Genomic DNA, 21,369 nt, shown 5'->3' with positions numbered 1-21,369 from the left:
TCTTAGAGCAGAGGCCAGCACCGAGTAACAACTGGTCAGTAGATGTGAACTTCTTACCCTCGTGTCTACAAAATTTAGGGGTGTTACCGTGTTGGCCCAGGAGGACAGCTCCCTATCCAGTCCTGGGCTCAACTACAGGACTCAGTCTGCATAGGAACATGGATTCCAGTGATTATCAGTCTTTTTGTATTCTTAGAAAATTTATGAATACTTAAATTTTGGCCTGCACATGTTCGGGGATTAACAATATTGAACAGTGGTTAAAACAAAGGCTATGTATTTATTACAGTATTAGAGATCTGGAACACTTTGCATGTAAGTATTATTAATGCTTTTTTAAATCCAGAAAGTATATCAATGAGATGATACAGTCTTATAATCCCAGACAGTAATTATAAGTTAAGTAGTATTTTAATATGCTCCCTGAGCCTACTTTTTAGATATTTTGCTAAACTATAAGAATATAAACAATAAGGCAACTCTCATTTCAAGTTCAAGTTGCCTTCTCTTTTTTCCCCCCACCACTGGGTGTTTGTAAGACTTAAGCATCCTAATTTAGAAAGTAATTGCCCATTTTATCAGTGAAAATTGCTTTCTGCTGCAAGTTACAGAGAACTTGACTGTTAGTGGCTTAGGCATCAATAAATGAGATTGATTTCCCCACCTACCAAGGACTCTGGAGATGGGTGATTGCTGGCATTTTATAGGCTTCTCAGCCATAGCATCAAGGACTTAGTACCTTTTTGTCTTTCTTTGGTGTTCTTTGGGGTCCTTGCTTGGCTGCCGCATGGTTGCAGGGTGGTTGCCATAGCTCTGACCGTCACCTTCCAGGTCAGGGCAGGAGAAAGGCAGGGCGGCACCAAACATGTCTGTCCCTTGTATCAGAAAAGCAAAACCATTCCCAGAAGTGCCCCACCGTGGACTTCCCGTTATAGTCCATTGGCCAGAACCAGGTCATAGGACCAGCTCTTGCTATCACGGAAACTGGGAAATAGGGAGGGACCAGGATTGGTAGGACTGGCTAGGACACGTTGCCTCTACAAACAGAATCCAGCTTCCCTTAGCATGAAAGACCGGGAATGGAAAGACAATTGAGTAGACAACTAATAATGTCTTCCAGACCCAACCATTAGAATTCGGTGATTTATTTTTAAACGATTTGTGATCCAGCATTTTGCTGCAGTGCTCAGGATGAGAACCCAGTCCATGCCATTATCTTGTTTACTAAAATTGTGAGCGGGGTGCTCTAGAAAATACAAGAACACATTGGCAGATAGTAAGTATAAACATAGTTGACCAATGTCTGTTCAGGCAGAGCGCGGAGGAGTTCAGACCTCTGTCCACTGTCTCTGCCCTTGAGATGCTGACCATGCTCAGTTCGGAGCAGACCACATCGATAAAGACAAATGTGTAGAAGGCAGGGAGGTGACTGACCTGAAAGTATATACAGATACAGAAAATAAAGAGTGCTTGGCTAGAGAAGGAGGGTACCCAAGGATGTTCAAGTCCATAAAAGGTTGTCTTGTGAAAGGGGGTAGTCTCGTTGGATGGGATGGAGGATAGAAAGTGATCTAGAGACTGAATTTAGCTCAATACAAGGGGAAACCTTCATGAGGGATATGCGCTGTCCTAAGGGAGTGGATTTCTGGAGGCTGGGGAAAGGACCAGCCAGACCCTAAGATTCTTTTGTTTCCTAAGTGTGAAGGCTGCATTTGAACCAGTACATCATTTTACTCAATTTACCAAGCATTTTCCCACGATTGTCACAAAAGCCATATTCAGTGAACAGTGTTAGTGTTACGATTTCCCCCTCCCCCGTACCTGATGATGAGACTGAGGCTATGAGAGCCAACTGGGCCAAGGCCGCGTGAGCCATAAGGGCCAAGAGGGGCATGGGACCTTGCCCGTTGGATCCCATGGGCTGGAGCCCTTATGGGCTTGTAGCTGGGGTGAGACCTGGGAAGGCAGGCAGGAAGGCAGGCAGGAAGCCAGGAGACAAGCCTGGCTCACGTCAGGCATCATTTTGGGCATAATCAAACCCAATGGGCTACTTTTCTTAAGAAAACAGAGTAAGTTGATAATTGATGCGTGCATGTATTGATTGGAGCCATTGACCATCCTGCTGTGAAGATCTGAAGGAGAAAATTTAGAGGAAAGATTATACCCTCAGGGCCCTGGGGGGCAGTACCCCGGAGTAGCAAAGAGTGTGGGTACTGGCTCCTTTATTGGGCAAATTACTCAATCGCCCAAGCCTCAGTGGTTCTTATTTATAAAATGGGGATAATCATGCCGGCTTTATATCCTATAGATGAAAAAGGGCAACACAGAGAAAAAGTCCTCCACGAATTAGGCTGTTCTCATGGTTGTTCTTTTTTTCTTTTTTAAGGTTTTATTTATTTATTTGCGAGAGTGAGCATGAGCAGAGGGAGAGGGAGAAGCAGACTCCCCGCTGAGCAGGGAGCCGGATTCGGGGCTCGATCCCAGGACCCTGGGATCATGACCTGAGCTGAAGGCAGACGCTTAACCAACTGAGCCACCCAGGCGCCGCCTCATGATTGTTCTTACTGTGACTTAACAGAGACATGTACATAGTGTCGGGAAGAATAGTAGTAATAATGGAGATGACGTTAGTAACAGCCCCGGCTTTCTAAGCATCTGCTGGGCGTTGGGCGCCATGAAGACCCTGGAATGGGACGGAGAACAGCCGCTGGCGCCAGGGGCGCCTGGTCAGTAGGGGAAGCCAGGGGGCTGTTGGAGTCCTGGAAGAAGCACCCAGCCCTCCTGGGGGTCTAGGGGCAGGAGACTCATCCGTTCCTATACGCATCAAGACTTTCTTGAACACCCACTAAGGGCCAGGCCCTGCGTCAGGACAGAGAACATTCCAGATGGAAGTAGTGACCGAAGTGGCAAGTGCCCATCTCCTTGCCTTGCTAAGGGACGCCTGCCTCTTTCTTTGTTTTGTTGAGCAGTTCCCGCTCCTGTGGTCAGGCAGGCCGGGTGGAGGGGTGAGCTCGTGAGACTGGCTTCCGGGAGAGAAAGTCCGAGAAGTGGGGGAGGGGCTCATCCTGGACTCCAGTCAGATCCTGGCGCATAGTAGGTGCACAGGAAATGGGCGTCCTCATCGTCCTGTGTGAATGAAGCTCGGCATTTTCGCTTTTAGTCTTAGCAGCTTTTCAAGAAAAAGCAGAGCTTGGTAGAGGGTTTGGCTCACCTCCAGTGTTGCAGGCAGGGGTGAGCTGCTTTGTAGCGCGGTCATAGGAGGGGGTCAGGAAAACAGGGAACTTTTCCCCAAAAACCTTCAAGGGAGGAGCCGTCCTTCCTGCCTTGGCGGGCCTGCTCCTTCTGCCCTCACTGAGGGGCCAGGAGGGGTGGAGGGTGGGAGCCGAAGTCCTACCAGCACGTGGGTTTAGGTCCTGCGTGGGATGGGCCTCCACTGTCCCCTTCAAGGTCTGAGGCACGGCGGGTCCGCTCGGATGCTGAAGTGCAGCCTTTCCCAAACTCTCAACGTGCCTCTGTGCCTTGAGTCACCTTGTCAGCATGCTGACTCGGATTCCTAGGGGCAGCCTGAGATTTTTGCATTTCAGACACGCTTCCAGATGATGCCTGGCCGTGGACCACCCTTTGAGAAGGAGGGTGGCAGCCAGCCGGTGTCCCGCCTGCATTCACTCAGCACTCTGTCACATGCATGCTGACAAAGTGCTACCTTGTGAGGTGCCGCTCTGCCCCGGGCTTTCTCTGGGCACCGGAGCCTGCGTGGCCGGGCCCCGCCCGGAGAGGTGTTAAATGCCCCGAGGCCCTCATCTGCAGCAGGGGATCACTGGGGCGTGTCCTACCCTGTCTCCTGGGGTCCTCGGTGAGGCTGAGCCTCAGTGGCCGACAGCAGGAGCCTGCTCACCTACTCAGGAACACACTCGTTACTGGCTTTCTTCCCCATGTCTGGTCCTGGAGAACCCAGGTGCGGGTGTGGTCAGTTGCAATCCCTTCCGCCCCTCAGAGCAGAAGGGGAGTTCACTGGAAGCTTCTCAGGAGGCTCCAGGAACACACTGAGAAGCCAGACAAGGGCCAGGGGAGGCCCGGGGAAGCCCAGGTGCAGGAGATGAGTGGTAGGCCAGGGGTTGCCCACACCCCTGCTGCCCTGACCACGTGGCATTTGATCAAAGCCTCCCGTCGACTGGGCCTGTGTTACCAGCAGACCATGCTTCGACCTCCACACCGGGGCGAGCAGGAGGACCTGCCCCACTTTATATCCAGAGTGGGGGTGGGCACAGGCCTCCTCTGAGAGGACTCACAACAGGGGAGTTACTTACACAGGAAGCAGGGGTGGGATGCAGGGTTGACTCGCCCCCAAAATGTTCCCTGCAGCCATGTCCGGCGTCAAGTATAGGAGTGTCGGTCTGGGGGGTAAAAAGGGACGCTGTTGACAGAAATGCTGAGCAGTGACTGGCCTCGAAGAGACCGTCCCCTTGGGCCATCTGGCTTGGTGGCCCTGGAGGAGGAGGTGGCCTGAGCCCTTAACTGGAGGCACTCCTCACCCCAAGTTCCTCTAGGGCAGTTAGCAGTTGAAGGGCTGGTCCCTCCCATTCAGTAGACAACGTGATTTTACTTTCAGTGGCCCTCACTGCTCTAGGGGACTCCTCTCTGGTCCCAGGGACTGAATGGACTAGCTGTACATTCTGAGAAACAGCCAGAAAATCACCCCTGGCATGAATGAGATCCAAGTCCTCTTGCCATTGAGTTACCGTTACTCCTGCCTTCCTCCTGCGTCTCCCTGAGCAAGAAGGGCCTGAACCGACCGGAGCACAGGACCAGCGGCCGCCCCCACCCCACTGGGAGGAGAGGCAGGAGGAGGTGCCGGGGGGAAAGTGCCGGACGGGGCCCTGAATGAAGATCACGGCTGGGGCTCCGTGAGGGTGATGTGTTGGCCTTTGGGGAAAGGAAGAGGCCGTTGAACTGGGCCTGTCAGCTTGGAGGTCTCCTCTCAGGACTCCGGCTCTGTGTCTGACTTTCTGTGTTTCAGTCAAGGCCTGTTTCATGGTGAGGAAAAGGGACCAGCTTCTCTACTTCCTGTGCTCGTTCGTACCTGGGAGCCTCCTATTTGTTGGGTCCCACCTGTTTCTCAGGCCAGGCCACACAGATTGGTAGCCAGTCTGAGCTCGTGTGCCCTTAGATGAGCCCATTTGAGGTCCTGTCTACCCTGCAGGCTGGTTAGGCGTGTCAGATGGTACCAACATGTCTGTCTAGACAGCAGGAGCTGAGGGGTGGCGTGGGTTTCTGGAAGGCCATATAGACCCAGGGAAATAGCAGATCTCTCTAGGAGAGGGCCTCACTCCTGGGGAGGGATGTTAGTGTGGCGTGGCCACACCTGCTTTTGCACCTGCTACTGGGAGACTCTGAGGTATTCGTTTTCCAGGTGTGGCCAGGACCACCTCACCTGCATCCCCATCCAGGAGCGTCTGGCCCAGGGCTGACCACACCTCTGCTTCTGAGGGTACTCCTGCCGCCCTGACCAATCCTCACCCTCCCTCTGTTCTAGAAGCCAGACTGTAGAATGTCATCCTACAGTCTTGGAAGGTGGGATCCAGAAATTGCCATTTGTCACGAACCCCCATCCGGATGCTGCTTATGTAAAAAGTTTGAAAATTCTTGTTTTCATTCTTCTCGAGGTGCCTGCTAGAGGCAGAGACTCAACACTCCCTGGGTTCCCAGCAGATCTACAATAAGGAGTCTTCCTTCCCCAACACCTAGAGGAGAACTTCTGTTGTATTTTCCCTTTGGAGACAGAAAGACTCAAGAGCTGAAGCTTGCTCGGGATAGATTTCAGGAGGATGCTGAGCCCAGAGGCGGGGCCTGGCCCAGGGCAGCTGGGGTGGGCTCTTGCCATTAAGACAGTTGAGTGAGGATTGTCCGACTCCCTGGCCTGAGGCTGGCCCCGGGGCACCTGGAAAGGCATTGAGTGGCGGGGCCAAAGCCAGTGTTAAAATGCCAGAACTAGTGCAAACACCCCTGATGTTGGACAGCCTGACACCTTTCCCCTTCCCTCCCCCATAGGTGTGCGCCTTGACCGAGTGCGTGGAGGCCGCCAGAAATACAAACGACGGCTGGACTCTGAGAGCAGCCCGTACCTGAGCTTACAGATTTCTCCACCCGCTAAGAAGCCATGTAAGTGCCAGGGTAGCCCGTGCCCCTCTGTCCGCATCCGTGCCTGGAACGTCTGGCATCCCTTGGGGGCAATGCCACCTTCCCACTGCTGGGTCTGGGACAGTGTGCATCTTGGGGAGGTGGCCTCAGTGCTTGGCTTGGTGTTGGGTGCTTCCGGTTTCATTTAGAAGGCCTTTCCATGTGGGATATGGCTCCAAGTGAAGCATGAACCTACGAAGGCATGAGCCCCAGCATCCAGAACATGCCCCCCCCACCTCCCACTCAAAGCAGGGTCCTCTCGAGAGAATTCACCAGCAGCTTCCTTTGGAAGGATATTTGTCAAGAGCCCAAATCACCACTGCCAGCAAGTTGTGGAGTCAGAGAGGGAGGGGAGATGACCTGCTGGGACTCCCCAGAACCCAAATTTTCTTCCTGAGCCATCCCAGGCTGCACCCTGGCCCCTTCCTCTTTTCCCCAACATTCACATTCCTCCTCTGATCATTGGCAGTGACCAAGATTGTCTCCTACCTGCTGGTGGCCGAGCCGGACAAGCTGTATGCCATGCCTCCCCCTGGCATGCCCGAGGGCGACATCAAGGCCCTGACCACTCTCTGTGACCTGGCAGACAGGGAGCTCGTGGTCATCATCGGCTGGGCCAAGCACATCCCAGGTGAGTCGAGTAGGGCCAGGAGGAGGGTGGAGCCAGGGATGCTCAGCCACTGTCCCCACGGCCATGGTCCTGACGCCTGGGAGCCGGGGACCCAGGAACCATGTTTTCTTCTGGGCTCCTTTTCTCTCCTTGCGGGATTGGAGGTGAGAAGGTGTGGGAAGGTCCAGTAATGCTCTTGAACCTCTAGCAGCTCTTCAGAACCAGTTATCATTGTAGAGGGGTGATGATTGCATCTACGCTAGGTTAAGATTCAAAGAGCAAGTTTTTTTGACTCCTTGAAGGCCAAAGAAGGGTTTTCTCATAGATCTTACTGGAAATGCACTAGGAAACAATGCAGGAGAGAATTGAGTCTCTTGCTTCCTTGAGAGGCCAGTGGACTGGAGTGGGTAAGGACACGGGCTGGGGAATGGGACTGGGATTCAAGTTCTGGGTCTGCATCTTACTAGCGGTGTCGCCCTGAGCGGGCGAGCCCCCCGTGAATAGGGAATAACAGCAGTGCTCCCTGTGTGGGCTTCGATGAGGAAGAGAACTGCAAGTATGAGTGTGCTGTACGGAGGATGCTAGTGTTTGTTGCAGACTCACTGTTGCCACATGCCTGATGGTGAGGGCGGCGCAGAGAGTACGTGTAATAAATACGCTTCGGGTGATACGGACTTCATTCACCGCATGTGGCCCAAACCTGTCTTCCAGCTTCCTCCTTCTGGATAAACGGTGGAAACTGATTTTTAGTTTTATTTTTGTAAACACCGATACCCACGTATGTTGCATTACACACATGTTGGGGAGTTTTCCAAAGCCTGTGTGGTTTATTCCTTGTTCGGTTCTAACAGCTTGTCTTGTGGTGTGGTGGGGACATCCTGGTTTCCTCTGGCAATGACCCACCGTGGACTTGGATTCTTACTAGCTCTGTGCCATGGGGCAGTTTATCTTCCTGCCTACAGATCCTTCTCGTGTTTGTCACCAGCTCTGAGAAATGAATACAGCATGTATGGGAATGTAGTAAAGGTGTCCTAGACTTTAGATGGCAAGGCCTGCAGTTGATTGGGGTGAGTCAGGATGTCCTCATCTAAGACATGTGTGCACAGCCTCCAGGAGGGAGTCTTCTTGCAGACCAGGGCTCAGGAGGTGATGTTGGTGTCACTTAGCTGGCAGGACACATAGAATTCCTTCCGTAGGGACTCCCTGGTGGCCGCTGGTATTCTGACTCAGGGTGGGCTCATGGGGGATCTGAGCTGGAGCGCCCTTACTAAGGAGCTCAGCCTCTTGGATGACACACTCAGTAGTTTTGAATCTGGCCTGTGCTGATTCAGCACAGATGTGGGGTCAAGCCACTGCTTAAGACACCTCAGCCTGGATTGCTCCACTAACCCAGGGCCAGATCTGGTACAGCTCCCCCTGCCCCTCCCCAGCATCACGCGCTCCTCCTCCCTGCAGCCCAGCAATGGCTCAGCAGTGGCTCCTGGCGGCCCCCCAGGTCACTGCTTCCTTCTGCCACCAGTCCCCTCTGAGGGGAGGCGTGGAACCAGGAGGCGCTGTCTCCCTTTCACCCATTCTTCTCCCACGTCTTCCCGCCCCCCCAGCTCCGTCTCCCATCAGTGCCCGCCAAGAGGGCAGTGGGCAGAGCAGAGTGGTTGTTAGGGGCACAGACTTCGGATTCAGGCCGACCTGAGCTCTGATCCCAGCCCTGTCCTTAAGGGCCTTGCTTATTTGGGCCTGACCTTTTAGTGTTTAAGGTAAAATTAATTAAGAGTCTCCTGCCACTGTATGTAAACCTCATATTAGGGGCGATGACATATCAAGTGCCTGATACATTGAAACTAATCGAGTTAATTCCATCTCAGATTAGACAGAAAACTCACCTGCAGACCTGCTCACTAGCCCTTAGAGAGAGAGGGAGAGAGTGAGCCAGAAAGAGCAGGTTTAGCAGGGTAGGTGCAAGCCAGGGCCCCCCCGGGACTGCTGACAGCTCCTTCCCATCCTGCCCTGGACCACAGAGGGACTCGCTCCTTAAGGCGGCTCAGGTTAGCGCCCAGCCCACTGAAGCACAGGAAACCGTATCCCATGGCTCAGTATGGGCTAGCCTGTCAGTATCTGTTCGGAGCCTGGCACAGAGGGCCCTTCATTACTTGCCTTTGCATGCATTTATTGAGCATTAACTATATGTAAGGTCTCTTGTTAGGAGTTGGGGCTGATATAAAGAATTCGATTAATTTCTGCCCCAAGGATCTCATTTGGGAATAAGATAGATAATTTTTTTTAAAAAAACAAAATACTTTTTCATGGAAAAGTCTAAACATACAAAAAGAGACCGAATGGTATCAGGAACCTCCATGAACGCTGCGTCAGCACTATCTCCCCACGGCCCGTCTCGCTTCACCTCTACCCTGTTTGCCATCTCCTGTCCTGCACACTTAGAATGCAGCAGGAAGAACCACGGGACAGGGTCCCCAGGCAGGAGGGACGCCAGGGGTGGCAGGGGCAGAGAGGGGAACCTGAGCCAGGCCTTCAGGACGATGGGCGGTGGCCATCAGGAGGGCATCAGGGCATCATGAACGCAAGTTTTCAGGCTGAGCCCAGAAGCTGACCTGTGCACACGGGCACTGAGCGACCAGCGTGGCCAGGAGGAAGGATCATCTGAACACACACTCATTTCCCAGCAGCCCCGCTCCTTTGACTCCTGTTTTTGAGCACATAGGACACTGTCCCACGGGTGACTTCCGTGGGCAACTGGGGCTGATGGCGACTCAGAATAGCGGCCGTTAGTTCGAGTCCGTCCGCAGTTGCCCTACGCCGCACGCAGGCTTTTACATTGAGTGAATTTACCGAGTCCTGCGTTGCTCAGCGGACGAGCCCAAGTCTTTAGACTCCCCCGTCATGTTCCCCGTGAGCGACACGTGTGCCCCAGAGGCAGCAGCCTTTAAGAGGAAGTGGGTATCCCTTGAAGAACTGCACCCTCCAGACGTTACTAGCCGGTCATCCTGCCACCCCAGGCGGCCCGGAGGCTGCCCCAGCCCAGGCCCTCTCCCGCCGGCCCTGCCTGGCCCAGGCTGACAGGTGCACAGCTCTGCTGGGGAGCCCCCAGACGCCTCCCACAGAGGGTTCCTCAGTGGCCCCGCTCCCAGGTAGCCGCCGTCTGGCCCCCGCTGGGGGGAGAACGCCAACGGCCAGTGAAATATGAGCTGCCGAGTGACAGCAGCTGCGTCTGGAGTGGCCTCAGATCCTATAATTACATCTCCCTTTATTACCGCTGCTAATGGCCCTCCAGGTCGGCAGAAACGATAATAAATTAACAGATTATGAACTCCACTTGCCACAAATTATGTGCTCTTTTTTTTTTTTCCTTTCTTAAATTCTAGGAGCTCATGCTCTCAGATCACTGGGGGATGGGGGCTTGGGATGAGCCTGAATGTTATCAGATCAGTTGGTGCAGATAAAGCAGCTTTGGGGGGGAGGGCAGCAGAGCTCCAAGTGGGAGACCTGGGGAGATGGGCAGGGGCAGCCAGCTTGGGCAGCGCAGGACCTCAAGGGGGCAGTGCGAGATGCCCAGGGGCCTGGGCCACACCGGCCTCTCTCAGCAGCAAGCCCTGGCCCAGAATTGCTGGATGCTTGATGGAGGAGGAGACCCAGCCCAGCAGAGAAGAGCAGAAGTGGAGGGTGCTTGGCTGAAGGGCAGGGAGGAGTGCTTCAGCCCTTCGTTTGGGTTTAAATAAAAGAATATGTGCTTCTAGTAAAGCTGTCAGATGTGACAGAGGGATGGATATTATTTTTAAACATCCTTCTGGGAATTTCCTGTGCGCGTATAGCCACCGTGTGTGTGTGTGTGTGTGTGTGTGCACGTGCATGCGCGTGTGTTCTCCCCCCACCATAGGACCGTTCTTTGACACTGCTTTACATCTGCTCCTTTCATTTAATTATATAACATCTAATTATGTTATATAAAAATGCCCTGGTGCTAGGCACTGTACTAAGTGTTCCACACATTAGCTCATTTCATCCCCATAGTCCCATGAGGAAAGTATTGTCGTTGTTACTCCCATTTTACAGAGGAAGAAACTGAGTCACACAGAAATGGACATACCCAGGGTCACAGCCAGTGGCCAGCAGAGCTAGGATTCCAACAGACAGTCTGGCTCTGGTGTCTGTGCCCTCAATAGTTACATCTTCCTACGCTCTTGGGTATCTTCCCACACCCACAAAAACAGTTCTACCTCATTCTTTCTGGTGGCTTCTAATGTGCCATTCACTTAGCTAATAATTACGTTTATATAGTAATTACATGTATCACATTAGTTACATTTAGGTTGTTTCCTGGTTGGGGTCATTACAGACTCATCTAACAAACACCCTTTCCCATTTATCTCTGTGTTTACAGGACAAATTCCTAGCGGTGGACTTGATAGGTTGAAGGGAGCAAGCCTTTTGTTTTATGCTTGATTTAGTCTTATTTTGGGAACATTTTAAGTATGGACAGGTTCAAAAGCCAAAACTAGATAAAAATGTGCCCACAAAGCCCTCCCCCCCATTCCCCCCCCCCCCCCCCCCCCCCCCCCCCCCATCGCCTCCCCTCCTTTCTCCTGGAGCTGTTACTTTTCATTTTCCCTTCTAGTGCTTCTTTTTTCAGGTACTAGAAAATCTTTGGGCTCTTTCAAATATGAGACCATAGCGCATATTTCTCCCCTGCCTTGCACAAAGTGAAGCAGCCTGTGTATAGTATTCAGCACTTTGGAGAGGACATTTGGATTTGCAAAGCGCCTTCCAGCTCCTTTTGAAGGAGGAGGAGAGAAGTCAGGGCTAGGTCCACCAGCAGAGGAGGTCTAACCTTGGAGGGAGCCACAGACTCTCAGAGGTGCCGTTTCCCTTCCTCCCACCACCTGCTCTGCGCTTCCCCCAGAGGGCAGGCCTGTTTCTGGTTTGTACACGAGGGGCAGAGGCGGTGAAATCTGAGCTTGTGTCTAAAGGATGGAGAGGGTCTCACTGAGTTCTTTGTGGGTTCATTTTCTTGTCACCCAGGAGTCAGGGCCCAGTGACATTTGTTCATTCTACTCTGCTAGGAATATGCACTGGGCATCTTCTTTGTCCCAGGCCGGGCACTGGGCAGCGGGGGCAGGAAGATGGGCAGCACAGGGCAGCCCATCTCAGCAACCCCCCCCCACCGTGTGCTCACCGGCAGCACCCTCAACACCCCCTTGGGAGCTCCTCACCCTTCGGGACTCAGCCTCCCGCACTTTCCCGCTTGGGGCACGTTCGCCCATGGTGTGTTCTCAGAGCCCCTCCATCTCTCTGGTCCTCCGAACTGTCCTAACCATGAGATCCCAGCAGAGCTCGGGGCTCAGGGCGTGCCTTTGCCTCTTGACTGCGAGCTTTTGCACACGGGGGCCAGTTCTGGGTCGAGCTCGCCGTTGTGTCCACAGTGCCTGGCGCTTAGCGGGTGCCCAGTGAGGATTTGCGGAACAAATGAAGAGACAGAAGCACGCTGTTGACTCTAGGAATGGTACCTGTGTGATGGGCCTCACGGGGATCTTTCCTCCTTCCTTTCCAGAAGCCCCCCTCCTCCCTCCCCTCCCTTTTTGCCACCTTCCGATTCAATTGTCTGTCAATTTTGCCCCATCCGCCTCCGACATCTTCCCTCCCGGTCTGTCTGCTTCCAGTGCAGCCCCCCACATCCCGTGGGCACACACCCTCATGAGCCGGCTGATTGGGATCTGTTAATTAATGTCACCCAAGGCCTCTCCCGCTCAGAGGCCCGATAAGGGAAATTGGATGTCCATTCTATCTGCCTTTTATTACCTCCCAGCTGGCCCTGCCACCACAGGCTGCCACACACCCCCTTGCGTGCCAGGATCTAGACAACACGCACGCACCTGGCCCCCTGGTGCCACAGCCTCTCCCCGAGGAGGCACGTCGGTCCAGGCCCGCCCCTGTCTGTCCGTGTCATTGCCCAGCTGTTTGTCAGTCACCCGCGGATGCTGGCAGCCAGGTGATGAGCCAAGGCCAGGGGTGTACAGATCACACTCAGGAACCATGATGACTGGACTGAGAGGCTGCTCCCCAGCAGAGGGGGACCCGCCTGGTTGAAGGGGCTTCCACCCTGGAGTGCCCCCTGAAGTTGAACACTCGTGTGCTGGTTGGAAGGGGAACAGTGGGGTTTAGACTCAGGGGACAGCAGAGGAGAGTAGGACAGACTCCATGGAAACCCAGAGCGATGGGCCTGTCCAGGAGCTCAGGACCACCCCAGGCCTCCAGCCATGCCCAGAAGGGAGAGGAGAGTCATGCCGACAGCATGCTAATAACAGAAACAGTAATAATAACGACCATCTGAGGCATCATCCTTGCTCAGGCTCGCTGGGTGCCGACGGTGTGGGTAGTGGAGCTGGGTGCTGTCCGTGCACCACCTTTTTACCCTCGAAGCCCCCATATCTGCGCTGTGCCCACACAGGGTGAGGTGCCAGGTCAGCAAGTGAAGTAGAGGCCCACCCACATAGGCAAACTCACCCCCAGAAATCCCCTCCTTCTAGTTGCCCGTGATGCGTGGTGCAAAGGGCTTTGTGGATGCTCATTCTTTCCTTCAGTCTGGCATATGGTTAGTGCGGCGGCCAATCGCTGAGTTTCTGGCTGAAGTTACCACCTTGTGTTTAGTGACTGAGATGTTTGAAAATCAACTTCCCCCTCCCACTCCTCTTCTTCCTCCTCCTCCTCCCTCGCCTACTTTTTCTCTACCCTCCCTCTCAAATCAAGATGTTAATTGTTCGTGCCTAAGTCAAGTGCAGGTATAATGCAATTCCAGATACTATTCTCATTTCGTAGATGAAGACTTTTCATCTCATCATCAATAACAATTGTACGAGCTCAGTGAACACAGTGTATATTCCACAATCATTGTCTCATTTCGACCTCAACGTGAGTCTGAAGCGGGTGCTACAGTTCTACCCATTTCATAGAAGAGGACACTGAGGTTTGGGGCAGTTAACACAGCTTTCACATGGTCAGCCTACAGCTAGGAAAAGGGAAGTCAGGATTCAGGCCCAGGCAGTCTCCCGAGCACGTTGGACAAGATGGTGACATAATTCTGGAGCCATCCCCCTTGCTGACCTCCTTTCGCTCTGGAGTAAGCATCCTTGCTAGCAAGGAAGGGGAAACTCCCATGATTCTAAGCTCACAGAATGCAGGACAGCTTGGGTCATTGTTAGGTGGAGAGTGATGGCCAGGGCAGCAGGGGTCTGACCCCAGGAGGACAGGCTGCCTGTGAGAAAGTGCCCTCTGACCCTGTAGGCTCTTGAGCTCTTAGCCCCAGGCTGCGGTCACTGGCGGGGTGGGGGGTCATCACTGGCTGGGAACAGCTGAGTCCTTCCTGGTTGGGCCGTTGGGTCAACACACACAGCTGAGACTCTGCACTGAGGATCAGGTGTCACTTTAAAACACCAAAACCTCCCCTGGTTGAGCAGAGAGAGGAATCTGGAAAGTCCCCTGGGGGGAGAGGACCCTGTACTGCCACCTTTCGATTCTACTGTGAATTTAATAACTCCTTAAATTACAGATGCATTTAATTAATCAAAAAACTTCTACAGACATTCGAAAAAGAGCATAGAACTAACAGTAATAGTGATAACAACTGTCAACATTGACTGAGCTCTTGTTGTGTAAGTCTTTCCCATGAATTCCCTGTCTGACTCATTGACCAAGGGAAGGACAAGGAGTCCAGCCGGTACAGAGGGAGGGGCAGGATCCAGAGGTGCCCAGGACCACCTCCTCCAGCCAGCCCACCTGATTGCTGCTGCCCTCCTTGCCTCTTCTTCCCACAGGCTTCTCGAACCTCTCTCTCGGGGACCAGATGAGCCTGCTGCAGAGTGCCTGGATGGAGATCCTCATCCTGGGCATCGTGTACCGCTCACTGCCCTATGATGACAAGTTGGTGTATGCCGAGGACTACATCATGGACGAGGAGCACTCCCGCCTCGCGGGGCTGTTGGAGCTCTACCGGGCCATCCTGCAGCTGGTGCGCAGGTACAAGAAGCTCAAGGTGGAGAAGGAGGAGTTTGTGACGCTCAAGGCCCTGGCTCTGGCCAACTCAGGTAAAGGCGGGTGTGGGACCCACAGAGGGAGCTTCGAGAGGTCTCGTTGGGCCCAGGGAGCACAGCTCTGGGGACTGTGAGCAGGGCCACCATGAAGGGGAGATGGCATGAAGATGCCGGAGCTTCTAGTCACCAAAGACGGCAGGGGTTGGCGTGGAGCTGAGAGGGTGGTGATGAAGGCCAGCAATAGGCAGCTGCCCTGGATTTGCAGGGCACTAGACTCTGCTTCTAATGTCTAGCCCGACACACTGGTTAAGGACACAGATTCTATAGCCAAGTTGCTAAGAGTCAAATCCTGCTTTGACCACTTGGGCAAGTCACTTCCCTCTGTGCCTCATTTTCCTCATCAATATATTGAATGGGAACAATGAAGAGTCCCTACCCCACCAGACTATGGAAGGGATTTGTTTATATATGATTATATTATACTCAACAACATGCCTGGTGCATAATAAGTGTTCAACCTGTTAAATAAATTAGCTATGAACTTACTTAATTCTTACACACAATCCTATGAGCAAGGTTCTCATGATTTTAACCCCATTTTACAGATGTGGGAATTGAGGCCTGGGGAGGTGAAGAAAATTGCCCAGGGTGACACTGTTAAGGGGTGTCAGAGCTAGGACTCGAACCAAAGTCCTCTGATTACAAAATCAACCCCCAGTTTATGACTCTCCTTGAATCTCCCAATCAAATTGCTCAGGTACAAGAGAGAAAAACCTGCCCAACTGAGTTGTCTGGACTGTCATTAAAAAGGAGGCTTCAGGGGGCGCCTGGGTGGTTCAGTCGGTTAAGTGTCCGACTCCTGATTTCAGCTCAGGTCATGATCTCAGGGTCCCCGCGTCTGGCTGTGTCCTCAGTGGGAAGTCTGCTCGAGGATATTCTCTCCTCCCTCTGCTCCTGCCCCTGCTCTCTAGCTCTCTCTCTCTAAAGTAAATAAATAAATCTTTAAAAAAATTTCTTTCATTAAAAAAATAAAAAGGTTTCACTCCATTCCTTCAGCCCCTTCCAGCTTCTGGTTGGAATCCCTGGGGAGAGGGGCTGGGCATTGGCGATGCAGGTGAGCGAGCTGAAATGTATTCTGTCTCCACGGTTAGGGAGCGTCCCTACTGTGCCAGGTTGGCGGGGGTTGGAGAACGCAGGAGAAAGTCAGGCTCCCTGTCCTAAAGAGAGAGTGTCAGGCCATTTTGCTATAGGGCAGTGTCTGCTCAAGTCTGGGTCAGAGGGACCCAGGTTCAAATTACAGCTCTGACACTTAGTAGCCGTGTGATGTTGGGCAAGTTGGCAACCTTCCTTAGCCCTGTCCTTGGGTATGAAGTGGGGACATCCCGGTACCTCCTCCAAGCACTTTGCTATTAAATGATCGACTGAAGATAAAGCACTTAGCCCAGTGCCTGGCCTAGAGGAAATGTTCAATAAATATTAATTATCATCATTACTATTAATATTAGAGGAAACAAAGTGTTATCAGCACAGGGAAGAGGGAGAGCTAGTTCCCAGGTGGAGACAGTACAAATAGGGTAACCAGCTGGTTTGCTTGATACTATCATGCTTTCAGTGAAAGTCCTGTGTCCCGGGAAACCTCCGTCCCTGGCAAACCCAGACAGTTGGTTCCCCTAACAAATAGCTTCATAGAGAATGCAGGGGATGCTGCAGATACCCTGCTCAGCCCCCCTTTACTGGGTGAGTGCTCTCATGCCCCAGCTGCTGAGTTTTGCTGCTAAGAGCTCCTAGCTGCCCCCTTCACCAAGACCTCCCCTCACCTGCCTTGCCTGGAGAGTTGAGTACGGTGGCATCTTCAGCCAGTAGTGACCCACACAGGGGAACAAAGGCTGGCTCCTGGCAGGGTGGGATCAGAGCTTTGCATGGATCAGGTCAAAGCCAAGGCCATGTCCTCACCTTGCTTGCTCCCACCCTCACCGTATCCTGCCTCCCTCCCTCCCTCCCTCTCTCCCTCTCTCCTTCTCTCCTGAAAGCACATCCTCCAGAAGTCCCAGGCACCTGAACCCTGGTTTTGGGCTCTGCTTTTGGAGAACCTGATCTAATCCAGAGAGGCAAGCCTTTTTTTTTTTTTTTTAGTTAATTCCCTTTTATTAATAAACAAATGCAAAATAATAATGAAAATTTTTACAGGCTTCTGTACAGACCATTTACATTTTAAGATTCCAAAATGGTAGTGTATTCTTTGTGAGAGAATGCTAATCCTGTTGGGTTTTTTTTAAAGTGGTTTTAAATTTACAGAATAATGGAGCAGATGGAGCGACAGTTCTCTGCCCCCATCCCACCCACATCTACCACTTGCATCCACCTCCTCCCTGTAGTTTCCCCCATTGTTCATATCTTGTATTGGTATGGTAATTTGTTACAATTAATGAGCCAATATTGATACATTATTACGAACAAAAGTCCCTAGTTGCCATTAGGGTTTACTCCTTGTGTTGGTGTGGGTCTGTAGATTTGACAAATGGGTAGTGACAGAATTCCCCATCACCTCCCCTACAGAGCAGTCTCACCCCTCACCGACTCTGAGGGAAGCACCGGGACCAGCCCTGCAGAGGGGCTGGGAGTTGGCGTGGGCGGAGGGAACACGGTGGCAGCAGAGGACACGGAGTGGGAACGGCGAGACCAGCACGGCTGCCAGGCCTTGGAGGGCACGTCCTTGATTTTAGGCTCTCCTGACCGTTTCTCACCTGATGTAGAGCTTGAGCTGGCCCATGCTGGGGGAGGAGAGTGAGGAGGTGGGAGGCCGCTCAGCGGTCACCTCCTCCCCACCGCTGCACATCAGGCTGTGCCGGCTTTCAGATGGCTTTTTAGGTTAGCTGGCTGCTCTTGCTCTGATCTCTGATCTCACACGTACACACACACACGCACACAGACACGTGCATGTGCTCACATGTACACATGCATACACACATACACACGTGCATGTGCCCACACATACCCACAAAGACATGCATGCACACATACAGACACATGTGCACATGCTCACACATATATTTATGCAAAGACACGTGCAGATGCTCACACATACACGAAGACGTGTGCACACAGACACGTGCACATGCTCACACAGACATGTACACAGACACGTGCACATGCTCACGATGTGCGTACACACAGACACATGGGCACGTGCTCACATGTATACACACAAAGACATGCATGCACACATACAGACACGTGCACATGCTCACACATACATGCATGCACACATACACACGCACACGCTCACACATGCATGCACACAGACATGTGCACAGGCTCACACATACACAGATGCATGCACACATACACATGTGCACACGCTCACACATGCATGCACACATACACGTGCACAGGCTTACACATACACAGACATGCACACATACATGCTCACACAGACACTGACATGCGTGCACACAGATATGTGCACACATACATGCATGCAGATAAACATGCATGCTCACAAGTATAGACACATACACGTACTTGCACACATACACACATGCACGCATACGCACATATTCACAAACACACACATGCCTATGCACACTCATGCACACATACACATGTGCAGATATGTACACACACGTACGCACACATGCACACACGCACACACAGCACCTGACGACTGGCCGTGGTTTAGTAACACGAGCCCACCGGCAGCCTCACTAACATCAGGCGTGGCCTGAGTACGCAGTCATACGAGATGAAACGCCACGAGTCTGCCCCTCTTGCCCCCGCGGCATCTCCCAGGCCATCCTGCAGCTGTGGCAGGTACGAGTAGTTCCCAAAGAGGCGGGGTTTGTGCCGCACAGGCCCCAGCTGCGGGTGGAGCGATCACCTTGGGCGGGAAGTCGGAAAGAATAGGCCTATTGCAGGTAAGGCCAGAAAAGCGGCTTGGGGTCAGACCAGAGGCTCTAGGGCTGTGAAGGCCTTGGCTTGTAATCGGGTTGGTCCAGGGGGCCGCGAAAGGAGGTGCAGCAAGATAGGAAAGTCACCCAGTCAGAGTTAGCGGGAGGAGAGACAGGTGCCTGGAGATCATTGATGTGGGCCCGGTGGCCGCCCCCAGGGCCACCGTGGGTGCCACTGCTGAGCTTGAGCACATGGGACGGGACCATTCCGGTGGCTCCAGGGGCTGACGCGAAGCAGAAGCATGAAGCACGTCAGAGACAGGCTGGGTCCCCAAACCCCAGCCCCTCAGGAGCCTGCTGGCCGTCTTTCACCCCAAGTCCCAGCCATCTCCAAGGCTCCCTGACAGCAGAAAAATTCATAGCCATTGATTTTGTAATTAACAGTTTATCAATGCCATCGATACAGACTTGCTGATGGATTGCAAAGAAATTAATCTTGCAATGTTATTTTATTTCATTTTTGGTCGAAGGCAGCTGCCAATTTTGGCCTCCTTGGGGAGGGCGGGGGAGGGAGTTCGGATGGCCACGTCCCAGCCTTAGAGGGACCCACATCTTGGGTACACATTCTGGAACCAGCTGAGAGTGTAGGAATGGAGCCACGCTCCATCTCCTAGTGGCAAAGGAGTCCTCGCTGCTTTGGTAACAAGGGGCAGAACAGTGGAGGCGTCTTGGGTAGGGGGCCAGTGCACCCCAGCACGCTAAAGCCACTTGCCCCAGGCTAGGTCCTCACAGTGACGATAATGCTGCATTTATCAGGTGCTTACTAAGTGCCTGGTAATGTGCTGTTTCTTCTAATCAATCCTCACCACTACCCTATGAGGCATGGAGACATTTGCTCCGTTGCAGAGATGAGGACACAGTCTCAGAGAGCCTAAGTAACTTGGCCAAAATAACACAGCATCTTAAGACTCCAGAGTCTTACCTTCATTCCGCTTTTCTCCCAAGAGGAAGAGGCAGGACCTTGGAGGCATGGGCTGAGTGTGGCTGCAGAAGGTCAGGAGTCACTGGGGTCGGCCAGTTAGAACAGCGACCCTTGGCGGTTTGTGCCTAAGCTAACCCGGCACACAAAGGCATTGCCCTGCTCTTTTGAGGAACTCGGCCGCCTCGCCCCGCCTTCCTTGGCAGTCTGCCCAGAGCTTCCAGCTCACTTGACCCATACGGCACCCTTGCCTTCCCGCCTTTAGCAGGCGGGCATTGGGCGCTGCAGTGCAGGGTGGTGGCTCGAGCTCTTTAAGGAATGTCAGGAGAAGGCGGGTTGTTTTCCCTGAGCCCCCGGATTGGGTGCCAGGAAACGGCCTTGGCTTCAGCTCAGTCCCCGCTGTAAGCCAGCTGTCAGCAGGTGCCCGCCTGTCCTGCTGGATTTAGGTAACTTCCATTTGAACCCCTAATTCATGCCTGAGTCCGAAGCCCTCCTCGGGATTTTTAGAGGACTCCCAACAGCACCCGCCATCGCTGTGGCCCATGCGTCCAGCCATGCTGTCTCAAGCCCCCACCAGGCCCCCCGCCACAGGGCACCTGGGCACAGAGCTCAGCCCCTTTGTGTTTGCATTCTGTGTAAGCATTCTGTCAGGTCAGTGATGGCCCCGGAGACGAGCTGGTGCCTGGTGGCAGCAACAGTAGTCCAGTGACGATGCTGGCCATGATGCCACCAGCGGGCACTCCCTTTGGGACAAGTACTGTTTCAGTCCTTGACCTGTACTAACTCATTTAACCTCTTGAGGTAGGTGTGGCCAGTATCTCATTTACCAAATGAGAAAAATAAGGCACAGAGAAGTTAAATAACTTGCCTAAAGTCACACAGCTGGCAAGTGAGGGACACAGGACCCCAACTCCACTGTCCACCTGGCACCTCCAGGGCAGGGACTGCGGTCTGCTCCCGGTCGAGTCCTTCAGGGTCTCCGCTGCTGCCTCCCGGTGGTCTCCCGGGAGATGACCTGCCGAGATCCAGATGGCTCCCCGGCTCCAAGCCTCAGCTCTGTCACGGGCCTCTGTGACCTCAGGCTGGCAGCTTAGCCTCTGCCAGCCTCCGTCCCCTTCTCTGTAAAGTGAGGGTGTGGGGGGCAACAGCGCGGGGGCCCCCACCCCCCGTGCCGGGGGCGGCCGGCTGCGCGCGCTAACGCTCCCCCTGTGCCCGCAGATTCCATGTACATCGAGGATCTGGAGGCGGTGCAGAAGCTGCAGGACCTGCTGCACGAGGCGCTGCAGGACTACGAGCTGAGCCAGCGCCACGAGGAGCCCCGGCGGACGGGCAAGCTGCTGCTGACGCTGCCCCTGCTGCGACAGACGGCCGCCAAGGCCGTGCAGCACTTCTACAGCGTCAAACTGCAGGGCAAGGTGCCCATGCACAAACTCTTCCTGGAGATGCTGGAGGCCAAGGTCTGATGGCCCGGCACCCGGACCGACTCCCGCCCGCGGACACACCGGCCGACTGACCGCCGCGGACACGTCTGCGGCCACCAGCCTCGCCCTTCAAGCCCTGTATCATGGCCACGAGCAGCCCCAGAGGAAGGGCGCGCTCGCCTCCGGGCTGTGGCCGAGTCCCGAGTGCAGCGGGGCAGGGGAACAGGGAGGGGAGGGCAGGGCGTGGGCTCATCTGTAA

The 21,369-nt window shown here is 53.5% G+C and overlaps 1 protein-coding gene across 3 annotated transcripts in view; it reads left to right on the top strand.

Moving 5' to 3' along the window:
* The window catches only part of ESRRB (estrogen related receptor beta), a 105,136-nt gene extending 83,984 nt beyond the window's left edge, over positions 1-21,152 (top strand). For all 3 annotated transcript variants that reach the window (XM_044918150.1, XM_021679586.1, XM_021679584.1), the window contains 4 exons: positions 6,049-6,159; positions 6,647-6,808; positions 14,608-14,877; positions 20,908-21,152. In XM_044918150.1, the coding sequence (XP_044774085.1) occupies positions 6,049-6,159; positions 6,647-6,808; positions 14,608-14,877; positions 20,908-21,152 (788 nt within the window). The remainder of the gene's footprint in view (positions 1-6,048; positions 6,160-6,646; positions 6,809-14,607; positions 14,878-20,907) is intronic.
* Positions 21,153-21,369: the final 217 nt, after the last annotated feature.

Source organism: Neomonachus schauinslandi, chromosome 9, assembly GCF_002201575.2.
Source record: "Neomonachus schauinslandi chromosome 9, ASM220157v2, whole genome shotgun sequence".
Taxonomy (NCBI): domain Eukaryota; kingdom Metazoa; phylum Chordata; class Mammalia; order Carnivora; family Phocidae; genus Neomonachus; species Neomonachus schauinslandi.
The sequence above is the reverse complement of the archived record's forward strand: the minus strand, read 5'-3'. Positions and strand labels throughout refer to the sequence as shown.